Source organism: Sinohyriopsis cumingii, chromosome 3 (assembly GCF_028554795.1).
Source record: "Sinohyriopsis cumingii isolate HCF-2022 chromosome 3, ASM2855479v2, whole genome shotgun sequence".
Lineage (NCBI taxonomy): Eukaryota > Metazoa > Mollusca > Bivalvia > Unionida > Unionidae > Sinohyriopsis > Sinohyriopsis cumingii.
The window spans coordinates 122028132-122042923 of record NC_142963.1 but is presented as its reverse complement, the minus strand read 5'-3'; the positions used below and the strand labels follow the sequence as shown (position 1 = coordinate 122042923).

The 14792-nt window shown below is 36.8% G+C and overlaps 1 protein-coding gene across 2 annotated transcripts in view; it reads right to left on the bottom strand.

Moving 5' to 3' along the window:
* Positions 1–14792, bottom strand: part of LOC149803744 (synaptotagmin-15-like) — a 319482-nt gene that overhangs the window by 207894 nt on the left and 96796 nt on the right. The window contains exon 1 of one of the 2 annotated variants that reach the window (XM_089953501.1): positions 122–266. The exons of the other annotated variant lie outside the window; for it this stretch is intronic. Within the exon in view, the coding sequence (XP_089809627.1) occupies positions 122–128 (7 nt within the window). The 5' untranslated portion in view covers positions 129–266. Of the gene's footprint in view, positions 1–121; positions 267–14792 lie in introns of those variants that run through there. 2 annotated transcript variants of the gene reach the window in all.

Sequence of the window (14792 nt, the reverse complement as noted above, 5' to 3'; positions counted from 1 at the left end):
ACATAAGGCTCGTTCTTTTCGCCGTTTCAGACAAAACAAACAAACAAGCACTCAGTATTGTATCATTTGTAAATGTCCTAAGTAATCGATTACATACTTATCTATCCGTACGTCCACTTACCTGTCATAGTTTCCCGTGTCTGTTAGCAAATCTGCACATTAAAATTCTCTATGCTTTACATTACTGTTTTATTATGTTTTACTATTTTCCGTTTCAGTAAAGGTTTCGCTTTAAGCTGCTTGGTAAATCAAGCAGATAAATCCGATATTCTGACACAGTTGGACATTAACATGCCTCTTGTTCGGTACCTTATACATTAGTGTAAGGGCGCTCAAGCAAAAGTTACTGACTTTACAAAATGAGATAGAAGGGTCATTCGGTATTGAAGTAGTGCCATTTGCCGTTGATCCCTATGGATTTTGTCTGCATTGAAATGGGAACCACTAAGCAGAATGCATTTTGTCGTAAATAATAAGGAGTTGAGCCCCAGTTTTAGTACATTCAGCTTATTAGAAACTGAACAATGGCTTCCAATAGAACCGCTGTAATATGCAAATCAATTCTTACATGTCGGTAAAAAAATGCTCAGTTTATTTTTGCCTGGGATGACTATCTTTTCAACGACATTATGATTATGTATCATATATCCCCATGCCTATTCGTTTTAAACTCCTAAACAGACCAACAGTATTTGTTTCAAAGCTGACAACAATTTGTTTATACCTTACAATCAGATCATGACTGGCTTGAATTCTAATCTTATTCTGCTATCTCCACTGTACGCATACCGCAAGAGGAAAAGAAAGGAAACTGTTGTCAAAGTAGATTACATGTTCAGGAGACGACCTGTTACAAAGATTAAAGATTGAACCCATCGAAATTAACCGCACTGTTACTTTCGACATTTACCCTCAACCGCTCCCGTGAAGCTGGACTCAGACACTGAAACATTCTCTGCCATTATACCAAATGCGAACACGCACAGGCGGAACACAGGTGCCTAAATGGTTAGAGCGTCAGCCTAGGATGCGGGAGGTCGAGGGTTCGATCCCGACCGAGTCATACCAAAGACTTCTAAAAATGGTACTAACAGCTGCCTCGCATGGCGCTAAATAGAGGTTAGTGTTAGGACTGGTTGGCCTGGTGTCAGGATAATGTGACTGGGGTGGACATCATGCTACATGTCTGCGGCATGATGTCCCACTGCCAGACATCAGTATTAGCTGCCAGACTGCAGACATCGTAGCGATGTGACTGAAATCTTTTTAAAGCTAAGTTAAAAATCCAAATAACCCCCACTTCCCACCCCAGGGACTGCGATTAGGATCTGACATCTTCGTTGTCATCAATTCAGTACTATAAAACATCATACCAAATAGTATGACACGTCTAAATCGGTGTAGCATCAGGGATCTAACGGTTGTACGGTAGGCTGTACTTAGGGACGGACTAAGTGCAATATATCCTCTTAAGTGGGATAAGATATCACGATCACATTTCAAGTCCCAATACCGTTACGTATAAAAAAGTCGTATACACTAAGTCATCTGAATAACCTAATCTTGAAAGATATTGGTCCTAATCATCATTCAGAACCTTTAAAACTAGATAATATATACCATTCTTCACAGTACGAACCATGTAATTTTAACCTGGAACTGAGAAACGTGGCCATTTTTCACATGCACACAAATTAATCTGATGTAAGAGATGCCGTGGCGGACAAAAGCTGGTCCAATGAAAAAGTTGCAGTTGAAATTTCCATGTCGAATGTTGAGAAATCCAATATCACGTGTTGGATCAAATTGCGTATCCTTAAAGTTCCATTTTCTTGATCAAGATTTTGAATTTTATATGTTGAATTATACAGTGGTGGTTTAACGTTCTATTTCCTATGTCGACGTTTTACAGTGTATATTTTGAATTACACAGCGGTGGTTGAAATTTCAATATCATATGTCGAGAATCCCTAATTCACACGTTGTATGTAACTGTTTGTGATGAAAGTCCCATTTTATTTGGCGTGTATTTAGATTTCATCTGTTGAAATTCACAGCAACGAGTAGCCGCCTCCTTGTTTAAGAATAACGCGGTCCGTTCACGAGAGCGACCTCTAGCGAAGAAATTCATAGTAATTCTCGACTTTCAAACTGTAAATGCATGAAATTGAATGGCGCCTCGTAATTGAATACACGAATGATGTATCTTAATACTCGATATTATTTTCAATTGTTAAAGTGGACATTGTGTGATATTATTTTTAACACCAACACATCATTTCACCATATAAAATTAAAAATTATGACAAGCACAATACAATGTCCAACCACCGCTGTCTAATTCAACAGATACAATCTAAAAACTTAACATACAAACTGGAACTTTCGGCACAATCAATGTGATTCAACATGTTAAATTGAAACTCTCGACATATGACATCAAAATTTCAAAAACCGCCGTGTAATTCAGAAGATACAATCTAAAAACTCGACACTGGACATCGAATTTTAAACCAGCGCTGTGTATTTCAACAAATGATATATAAATACTCGACATATGAAATGGAACATTCAACATAAACTCTTTGAACCAATACATAAATTAGGAATTCTCGACGTATGACATTGAAATGTCAACCACCGCCGTGTAATTCAAACGACGCAATCTAAAACCTCGACGTAGAAAATATAACTTTCACATTACTGTTTAATTCAACAGATACAATCTAAAACCTCGACCTAGAAAATGAAACTTTAAAGACAAGCATTTTTGATACAACACGTAAAATTGGAATTCTGAAGATATGACATTACAATTTCAACGGCAACGTTCTGATTGGACCAGCTTTTGTCCGCTACAACGCCTTATAATGTTGCTGGACGACATCCGTGGGTCAACCGACTGCAGTCGAAAGCTGGAACACACGATGTCATGTCGTCACCATTGTAAACAGAAGACGTCAACACTGTGTTATGCTGGATACGGTATGTGATCTTTATGTGATATTATTCTAGATTACCTTGTTCCAGACATAAATAAATTGTATTGGAAATGAAGGAAAAAGGTCAATCATGTATTTTATAATCCGCTTTAAAGCGTGCCGACCTATCTTCCTTCCCTTTCTTATCAATTTGCCAGCCATTTGCAAATGTTATTGGTATTAAATTAGTCACTAACGCAATTTGTCGAATGTATGACGTCACTACTTTTGGAGCACTCTCGAAAAAGAACGGAATTGCGAGCAGAATTGGCTTCAGAATTAAGAGGTTTCACCTCTTAATAAACCTCTTAATTTATAAACTTAATACTTTGAACGCCGTTTAAACCTTACATCTTCATTAATTCAAAGAACTGTTAATGTCAGATAGTTATTTTTTTTTTTTAAGAAATAGTTTCCAAATGTCATCAGGCATCAAGGGTTTATAACCATTTCCAGGCACGGTATAAACTCCTCATAGTCGGCTCTTACTTTATTTAACAAAGTAACACCACTACCCCTACCGATCTATCTTTATGTTTGCTTCTTTAACCATCTATATGTTTACATGTGGTAAGGGATCTCACAACAGTTGTTTCTATTTATGGTGAATGAATTAATGTTTGGTACAAATTTTATCTTGCCACACAATAAAATTCCCTTGTTGTGGACGACCTGCCATTGAAACTGCCCTATTATTTCCTTATGAAAAATTCAGTGAATCCAGCAACAGTAAATCTAGATAACATGTGAAACAGCAGGTTTTATCCAGCACGAGGCCTCTCAAACATCAGGCGCCATATTATACCTTATGGTCAGATTGCATGTTACTTTGTGCGTGTAAATCGATAAGGTATGTACGCACGTACATATATATAGTACGCAAGCCTGAATCACATTAAATTCATAAAAATAGTTGAAAGTAATATTATCTTAATTATTTACCTTACAACAGAGTATGTATGTATGTATGTATGTATGTATGTATGTATGTATGTATGTATCCTTAGTAACTATTTTCTTATTAAGGACATATTGTATGCGGTTGTGGTAAGCGTTCATCGATTAGATTCGGGCATATTACAGCTATATGTTTTTGAAAACTAAATGAATACTGCAGTGTCGTCACTAGGGGGATGCGGACCGCACCCGGAGATACCATCAGATGGGTGACAAAAATGACTGTCTATAACATTTTTGAATTTTTATGCAGGAAGGAGGTCAATGGGGATGACACCGTGAGTTACCGCACTGGGTGACACAAACCCTAGGACGCCACTGTACTAAGGAATATTTTTTTCTTGACTAAATGACCAATAAATGATATCCCCTGAAAATGCTATCTTTTTCTGATGGCATTAGGGTTTAGATATGTTTTCCAGAGCAACAAGAATCATGAATGACAACAATCATCTGATGACAACTAACGATATGTCACCTGTTTGCTTATATGCAAATATCAGGACATGTCATCAAAACGGAATCCCGGCACCGTCTTCGGGTGCCTGCAATGGGAACCTAATAAATATGGTTCTTTTGACATTAAATTGGATAGATTTCAATTAAATTTCATGAGAATCTTTACATGTTGTTAGAAACTTAATTTCGTTTTCTTTTAGTAACTAACGTTTGTCAATTTATCAAGCACACTGATATTGGTGTTACCGTTTTCATCGGTAATTTTTATTAATTATACGAAGAAATATATCAAAATATAATCAAAAACTTACTTTTTCTTCATAACGATGCCTAGAATGGGATAATCTGCATAAATACAATATTTACAAAATTAGAATAGGAATATTAATGTTTCCCTGCTTCGGAGTGAAAATGGTGGAGGAAGAGACAATGTAAGCAGATACGTCGTAATCCGCATTGGAAGCATTTTGTTTTGTTAAAGACGGAAAGAAATGTGTGCTCAAACTGTGATTGATTGAAGGCCAAAGACCTGCGTAAATGTCTAAAAGCGGAGACGCAGGACATCATATCGAATGCAAACCACGAAACCTGTCAAATATATTCTGTTACAATCGACTGGTTTATTTTGATTCCCTGATTCCTGACGTCATATGCATCAAAAAGTATTATGTTCAATCCATTTATGGAAATTGTTGTCTTTCATGGTTTCTGCTGCGGAAATGAAGTTCTCCCGAGTGAAAATCAGAAAATTATTTTGATCGTCATTAACTGAAGAGGTAATAGATCAACGTTTCAATAAGATAAAACTTCAACACGCATGCTCGTTCTTTTATGACTGAAAGCAATCGAGATAATCTATTTTGCTCTTCTTCACTGTAACTGAATTCGATTTTCAAAAATCATTTAAAAAGATTTGAAAAATAAACCAGCTAATATGATGGTATTAAAAACTACTGTAATCCTTCAGTATTATTCGCTAATTATTTTTCTTTTTGGAAAGTGTGGCGGGAATCTTTACGAGATATCAATCGTCCGCTATTTTTTTCAGTTTTCAAAAATATTAAAAAGAGTAATAGTAGATCTGCTAAACTGAATTGTCTCTGAATTGCCTCGAAGTTGTCGCGAACTGAAGTTGCTATACCACTGAACAAAATCTGCTGACAAAGCAAGAACATAAATCTCACGAGAACGTTATCGTTCCTACAGTTTCCATTTGGCCAATATTAGAGTTACGCCTTCCAAAAGACCGTCACCATTTATCTTTTATGATTAATGCTAACATTATTCTAACAGTTCAAGTGAGGATATCACGGCACTGACTTGGCTATGAAGTCACAAAATACAATTAATTAGAGCGATGTCGTAATGATGTAATAACTGTCCTATTTTTTATTTTTGTAACTATTTATTTATAAGATGATCCTTGAGAAGAATCTGTACAGATTCAAATTCTGTTTATTTATGTCAGCCTGTAAGATTTATTGCGAAAAGTACTCCTGGGTAACATTTTTCTATTGCACAGCGAAATACTTCTCACTGTATTATATTCAATAGCTCCCTACAATGTCGGGTGATGACTTTTTACATATTTCATGCACTAATAGAATCATGATCAAAATAGCCCAAAAATTCCTTGTAATTAAGGCTAAATAAAGACTGCGATGTTTAATGAGGCTAGTATTCATAAATTTTTACCTCGTACGTGCTATGTTGGCGCTAGCGATCGGCAACATTGCAAATGGTGACCCAAACATTCTCATTTGAATAAAAGCTACATAGAACATGGTGAGTGAAAATTTAGGGTATTGTGATGTCCTCTGAAGAATTTCGTCTTGAAGTTACCGATGTTAGCTTGTGTAACAGTTACGGGTCTCTCTAACATCTTTTACATTTATAATCTCCTTTTTATTTAAATTACTTGAGACCAGGACGGTTTTATTTTAATTCTTTAGCTAGTTAGCACATAGTAAAGTACATGTACACTTCCTCGTAGGAATTTCATTCATAGCAAGGCCGATTGCTATGGTAAATCAACAAGTAGGTCAAGTCATCTTCGCTGGCCAAGGTTCCTATGTGTTACCCCCATCTACACCTTGGCGGATAGATCGAATATTTCAGTAGTTTGGTCCTAGCGACATATATTGGATTTCATGAGTTGTCCTCCTTAGTATGCCATGCCAACTAACCAGTAGCATGTGCATTGTACATTGGGCAAAAATGGTGGAGGCAATTGACTTCAAAAGTATACTTTGTAAGTTTAACATCGAAAGTATAACTGCGTACAAGAGCAAAGCCATTACAGGGTATTTGGGGGAAAGGATGTATTTGTAGAAAAGAGAATTGCTTATTTATGAGTCCATTCCAGTTGTATGCTGCCCTTGTCATGTAGGAACAGTGTTCATATTTGGAAGACATGATTTTGATTGGATGCGGTGGCATTGTTACTATCCTGAATATTCGAGTAAGCATATTGACTGTCTTGCATATTCGAGTGGGTATAGTGAGTATGTTGAGTTTTAGAGTGGGCAGAGTCACTATTTGTTGAATATCCGAGCAGGAATATTGACTATCTTGAATATTCGAGTAGGTATTATTACAGGACGGTTATTACAAATATATAGGTGCTCGAGGATGAGTCAGGACGGTTATTAGCATCATGTTTCAGTTCACTATTGGTCTCTTCAGTATGGTCATTACAAACTGACGACTGATCATCATGAGTCACCTCAGTAGAGTCATTGCGAGCGTATGACTTCATACCACGAGTCAACTCTGTACGGTCATTATGATGTTGTGACTGCTCATTACGAGTCATCTCATCATTGTCATTAAATTCTTAATTTCTGGTCACCTTTAATCAAATTATTAGTCATTGTAATCTTATAACTGCTTATCACGAGTCACCTCAATACGGTGTTTACGATCTTATTCACTATTAGTCCCTTTATTACAATCAAAGTAATATCATGTCGTACCTTTGTCCAACGTTTAACACCACTTCACCTCACCCTCTCCCAAAAATATAAAGTTAAAAAAATATAAAACAAAATTAATTTTTGTCAGAGCTTTCTAAGCAATTTCAGAACATTTTCTTATTATAGGCCATATAGACTTGTGCTTCTGAAATGTGAATCACATGTATTGAGTAGACCTCACCCGTATCTGTTTAAATTTTTCCTCCGCAATTCAGAAGTAAAGGAATACTTTTCAGAACGTTTAAGAAATAATGAGGAGATTATTCTTTGGATTTTAAGTGTCGCCTATGCTTGTAATTTTCACTGAAACAATTTCAAATTGAGAAAGCCCATCTTTGAATTTTTTTTTTATCCCCTAATACTATTTTATCATTGTTTTAACACTGTAATGATTACAGCAATATTTGCAAAAAAAACATCCAGTGCAAGAAATTGATTTCAATTCAAATTTACGAGACACTTAAAAATTCCAATATATATGGGTCGGCACGCACGCACACACACACACACACACACACACACACACACACTCGCGTCTGTGCGTGCGATTCACATGTCAGAAGCATTGGTCATCAGCCAAAGTTTGTACATATTTACTTGATCTTTTCTATCTATTTTTGTTGAGTTCCTACTTGCATGAGCTACGCATTTTTTCATAATTTGTCAGGAGTGAATCATTTTCATCTTTGGTTGGTAGAGAACTAGCCCGATTCAAGATCCAGATAGTAGCCCTAAGTGAAATTCGTTTCACTGAGGAAGGAAACTTCACCTAAGTAGGAGCCGGCTACAACTTATTTTGGACTAGCTAATGTAAAGAAGAGCTACCTAAAGCTAGTGTTATGCTTGCCAAATCAGAGCTAGTCAGCAAGCTCACAAATCTCCCAGAGGGCGTGAATGACACACTAATACAACTGAGACTCCCACTGTCTGGAAAATGACAGGCAACTATCATCAACACCTATCCACCCACCATTACCAAGAAAGGTATATCAAAGACAAATTTTCAAAAGACTTGGAGTCTCTTCGTACAGAAGTAAAGAAGGCTGACAAGCTAAGCATCCCTGGTGACTTCAGTGCTAGAGTTGGCTTCGATCACCAGACAGTCCGGTGTCATTGGCAAACATTAACTTTGGCAAATGCAACAATAACGGACTCCTCCTACTGGGGAAATGCGCCGAACACGACCTCGTAAGCATCAATACCGTCTTTCGCTTGCCAAACCACAACAGTACGTCTTGGATACACCCATGATCCAAGAACTGACATCTCAATGATTACGTCAGCTACAGAAGGAGAGACATGCATGATGTCTGAGTCATATGAGAAGTACATAATGCTGGACGGACTTGACGGACCGCATGCTTATAGCTCAACATCCAGATTTAACATAGAAGAAGACCACAAGGCAAATAAATGTCGAGAAGGCTCAATGTCTCCAAATTGAAACAGGAAAATGTAAAACAGGCATTAGTCGACAAACTGTACAGCCAACTTGAAATGATTTGTGCAGATTCTTATAATATAAAGAAAACGGGGCATCTTGCAGGTGTTTTGTGTATTCATGTACTTCAAAATCATTGGTCCCACTACAATTAAAAGACTAGAGAATGCTGAATAAGAAACATCGGCTAAATAGGGCCTATTTAGAAGACAGCACTTTGCCATCTAAGAAAGCAGCCTTCAACAACATCAATAAGTCTGTCCAGTGCAAACTCATAGAGTTGCAAACCTAATGGGTGAGCAACAAGGCAAATGAGATTCAGTCCTATGCAGATTGGAATGCCTTGAAGATATTATATAATGCTTTGAATACAATCTATGGCATACAGTCATCAAGAACATATGCAATGCTGAGTGCTGATAGCATCAAAATGCTCACTGATAAAGAAAAGATAGTACCTAGAAGGGCAGAACACTTCAACAACATCCTCAATTAAGAATCGTCTATCAGATCAGTGAGGAGACAATTAATCGAATGTCCCATGTCGAAAGCGTCATAACAGTTTCGGTTCTTCCAACGCTGACTGAGACTGAAAAGGCAATTTACCTGCTGTCAAATGTCAAAGTACCTGTAGCAGATACTATAACAGTAGCAGTCTACAAAGCTGGAGGTTCGCGCATGAGACAGAAACTGACTGAACTCTGTCAGTCAACGTGGACTCAAGGAACTGCACGACAGTAGTATAATGATGTATCCAGAGTCAACTTGTACAAGTCGGCAAAATCCTCACCAATATTCTGCAGACTCGCCTTGTGAATCACATTAATCAAGGGTTCCGGTTTGAAAGTTAGTGTGGCTTCAGGTCAGAACAAGGGGCCACAGACATGGTGTTGGCAGCTCGTCAACTCCAGGAAAATGCCAAGAACAGAATTCCAATCTGCACACGATCTATAATGACACTGCGAAAGCCTTTGATACACTCAGCGGTTGGGTCCTTTGGAAGATCATGGGAAAATTGAGTTGACCAAGAAATCGGCAATTCCATGGAGGCATCCTCGATCGTCTCATGGACGACGTTGAATCATTTGAACCATTTCCAGTCACCAGTGGAGCCTAACAAGGTTGTTTGTTGGTCCAATCAGTATTCAGTATGATCTTTTCTGCCATGCTTACTGATACATTCCATGACACTGACACTGGGATCGAAATCATTTATCAAATTTATGGCAGGCTCTTCAATCTGTTCGTGATTTTCTATTTGCTGACCACTGTTTCTTGCATGCCAAATCTGAGAAAAACATCCAACCGTGTGTGAACCATTTCTCTTCAGCTTGTGACAATTTCGGTCTCAGAATCAGTATTAAGAAGAAAGAGGTGATGCATCAACCTGCGCTAGGAAAGCCTTACGTAGAGCCTACTATCTCAGTAAATGGCCAAACTTTGCAGGTAGTGTACGAGTTCATATATTTCGGCAATACACTGTCATGTGCTGACAACATCAGTGATGGAACAATGCTAGAAGTGCCAAAGGACTTTTGGCAGAAATATGTCGGAGACAGAGACATCAGTTTACAGACAAAACTGACGATCTACCGTGTCATTGTGTTTCCGACTCCTTTGTCTGCGTGCAAAACCTGGGTGACGTACAGACGCAATGCCAAGAACCTAAACCATTTCCACATGTGTTGCCTGAGACAACCAATGAGGAATCGATGGTAGGACTGGGTCACAGACACTGGTTATTCACGGGCAGGCATTTCAAACTTCCACACTTTGCTGATGAAATCACAGATGAGATGGGCATGCCACATCTCCAGGATGTTAGAGGAGGGTATGCCAAAGAATATATTCTATGGCGAACTGAAGGAAAGAAAACGATCTCAGGTTTGTTAGAAAAAACGCTTGAAAGATTCACACAAGTCATCCTTGAAACACTTCAACACTGACCCTGAGTTTTGGGTTGATCTCGCACAGGATCGCTCCACCTGGCACAGTTTCATCCATAGTGGCATTACATGCTTTAAACTGAGGAGTATAACAGAGGCAGTGCAAAAGCGCGAGCAGCATAAATCTTAGAACTATTGCAAATCCTCAAGCAATAAAAAGAGGCATCTCCTGTGCAATGTGCCACAGACAGTTCCGAGTATAAATTTGCCTGATCAGCCACTCACGTACTCACAGAGATCCGACCAGTTAGTGATGTCATGGTCATCTTCGAGCTCCAAGGACGAAAAACAAGTGGAAAGCCAATTAAGAACCCATGTTTTAGTGAAAGTAGAAATATGACATTACTTCAATTACAATAGAACAATTTCTCCAAAACAGTTCCGCATAAACGTTGATATTGTAAACAAAGCTGAACCTACGAACTTTAAAATTATTACATTTTCAGCTAAAACTAAAAGATCATGATATTTCGCTGTTATTCTTTTACCTCTTCAATATTATGTACAGTAATCTGTTGCTGTCACCATTATTAAATAACAGAAGATGATTTGTGTAAAACAGATGATTTGGCACTGCCTAGCAACTCTAAACAATACAAATTTATCATTTGTCACTTATACCTGGATATATATATATATATATATATATATATATATATATATATATATATATATATATATATATATATATATATGTATGTTGCGAGTAATCAAAGGTATATTCATGCATATTGATCAAAGATATTAAGGCTTTCAGATTAAAAACATCGAATCATGATTACCGATCAAAATTGTGAAGCTTTCAGACTTCGAACTTTAATCGTATCAAATAGCATCACAAACGCCTGAAATGTTCATATTATATGAAACAAATGACTAATAACATATTTGAAAACCATTTATACATCATTAAATTACACACTATATCGTAGATAAGACATTATCGACGGAAAATGCTACTTAAAACTGCATATTAAAGCTCAGTTTGAAGCTGGAGGGGAGATGGTGGGGCAATTTAAATGGAAAGCAGTCATGTGCATCATTCCTGCAAAGAGGATGCAAGAGATTGATAAACAGTTTCAAATGTTTTCTGAGAAGTACTTCAAGTGTGTCGACGCTGTCTTATGTGTGAGTCGACTAAAGTGCGGAAAGTCACATCGATCCACTACTTTATGAGAAAGTGTATATCTGCCTACAAACTAATTACTAGAAACAGCTTTTTTTAAAAAAAAATCTTTCCTCTAACTCGTGACGATGATACAGATTTATCTCTTGCTGTTTCTGTTACTATTAGGATGCATTTTTTTTCTTCAAATACTAACTGTGACACTCAACAGCAACTGTAAACGAAATCGACGCTGCAATCACCGTCAACTCTAAACAGTCACTTACCAGCAACTCTAAACTGACAATCACCGGCAACTCTAAACAGTCACTTACCAGCAACTCTAAACAGTCACTTACCAGCAATTCTAAACTGACAATCACCAGAAACTCTAAAGGAAATAAACATGCAGTGCTGGATTATCAAATAGGCAGAGTAGGCACCGGCCTACGGATATTGATAAAACGTATTATGAGATAATTAGCATTGGGGGAGGCAAGATTTCGACTGCCTAAGGGCCTACGGGCATAAGGACCTCCACAGGGTTTAATCTGGACCTGTTTGTACGGAAAACTCATTAGCAACTTTAAACGAAATCAACACAAACTCTCACCAGCAACTCAACACCTTCACTCACCAGCAACTCAACACTTTCACTCACTGGCAACTCTGAACGATATCATCCTTCATAAGCGATGATCAATTATTTTGAAGATATCAGAATACGACATTATTCATATTGAACAAAATTGCAAATCTTCTGAAGCATTATTTGCTAAAAATAATTAATGGTCAATACAAATTTATTAGAACTTTAAAAAACATCATTGAATTAGCTTCATATGTCAGACACATAATTGTGTTAGCGGAAGGAGTGTAATTTATAACTTATTGAAATGGTGGCGAGTATTTACAATGACACATAACTCGGTTACATAATGCTGTGTGTGTGTGTTAAAATGTATTTTTGCCGTCATCAAGTCTAATGTATTTTTATCATGAAAAGTAATCGAGTACAAAAAAGAATTGGTTCTTGAAGATGAACAGCATTCTAAATTGCCTGGCTTCAAAGTGTGTGAGACGGGCATTGATATAAAAAGGGCCTGTATGGAAAAACATAGTTTAATTACAATTTTCAGAGAACGTGCAGGCATAATATTGCACAAATGACTAAAGCAAGTACAAAACAATACCAGACAGATTCTGACAGCTGTTACAAAATTAAATCTAGGGACTTTTTAAATTCATATATTTTGACTGTCATTCTTTTACGTTATAAGTTTTATGTAAGGTGATATCATAATGTTGCTATCAGTGAGTGATAAAATGCAAACATTTTCCATAGTCCCAGTGTCGGACTAAGGCCTTTCATTGCCCTAATCACTGAAAATAATATGATCCCGTATTTCAACAAAATGTGAAACTAAAAAAAAAGAAGAAACAACAAAACATAACAATTTTAAAAGCTACAAAGGAGGTCAAATACCAGTGTTGCCATCATTTCAATCAAAAATCAAAATTCTCGTACAGGCAGATAAAAAATGGTAATATATAAGTCTTTCAATTTTATCATCAACAATTAAGTTGAAGATCTTTTTGGTGCCCCTGTTGGGCTGGTGAGCTAAACACTTGCTTAGTGTGCTTAATGGGTAATCCGGCACTGTCCAGCACCTGTGATTTGCATCTCTCTTCATCATGTTACAATTAAATGCCGTTTATAATAGCATCATTAATGGAGGCTTCAAACAGTCAATCTTTAGCTCACGAGTGTTGATAAAATATTGAAAAGCTAGCGCAATACGACATTAATTGTATAGAATAACATTGCAGAAGGTTTTATTATCAGATGAATTAAATAATTTATTACACATTTGTGAAATATTTGTACGTTTTTCGATTACTGCATGTTTCACTAATCAGACACTATCAGCGCATAAGTGTTATTTAAAACTTGCAAACAAGAACACAAATAAATGGGGACGGGTTGGGAGTGTTTGTGAAGTAGGAAAATATCAGGCGCCTTTCGTTGGGGAATCGAAGATTCAGAAAACGGTATTGAAATATTGAGATTGCTTTCATAAATGACAGCCAACATGGCGGTGTGAAAATATGATGTGGCGAGCTTCGAGACCATAATTGCCGTTCAAGAACAATTCGACTTGAAACGAATCGAATCAGCATGATAAAAATCATTTGGGCAGTGCTGTGCTTTCATATAGACAATTTTCTTCTTGATGTGAAATTGAATCAGGTAGAATGTAAACTTATTATTATTATTATTATTATTATTATTATTATCATTTGTAATATTATTATTATTATTATTGTTCAAGAACATTTGAAAATCTGATCATGTATCAATTATTCGAAACAATTAGTCCAGCAGAGGGCCAGACAGATTGTTACAGTATCGAGAGTTGAAACTGAATACTTGTCAATTCCTGCATCTCTGCCATCATGTTTTTCTACCTCGTCACTATTTTATAAAGTAACATCTTATGTATATTGCATGAAGACAACGGTTTGATAATTTTCGCATATTCTGCTAGTGTCTTTGAACGCAATTAGTATATAATTTGCGAACAGAAGAAAGACAAACATCGCAATAAATATGAAGTTTCAAATAATTATTACTTTTATCGAACTGGCTATTTGCGATCAGATTTAACAAATAACAGATATGAAGCCATCTTTGAGCCATTTCGTAAATTAGTAACCAGCGTTTTGCCAGTAAATCATTTTTATAAGCAGTGGTACCATTTTGTAATTGTTTGTAGTGAATTACTCAACATCATTAGTTACCGCCCACATTGAAGTCTTATAACTAACCCATGTTGCTGCCTAGGGAATTTTACAAGCAGAATTGCATATTAAGTTGATGAACGAGTTGAACGCCCTCTATGAATATTCTTACCTTAGGGTCTTTCA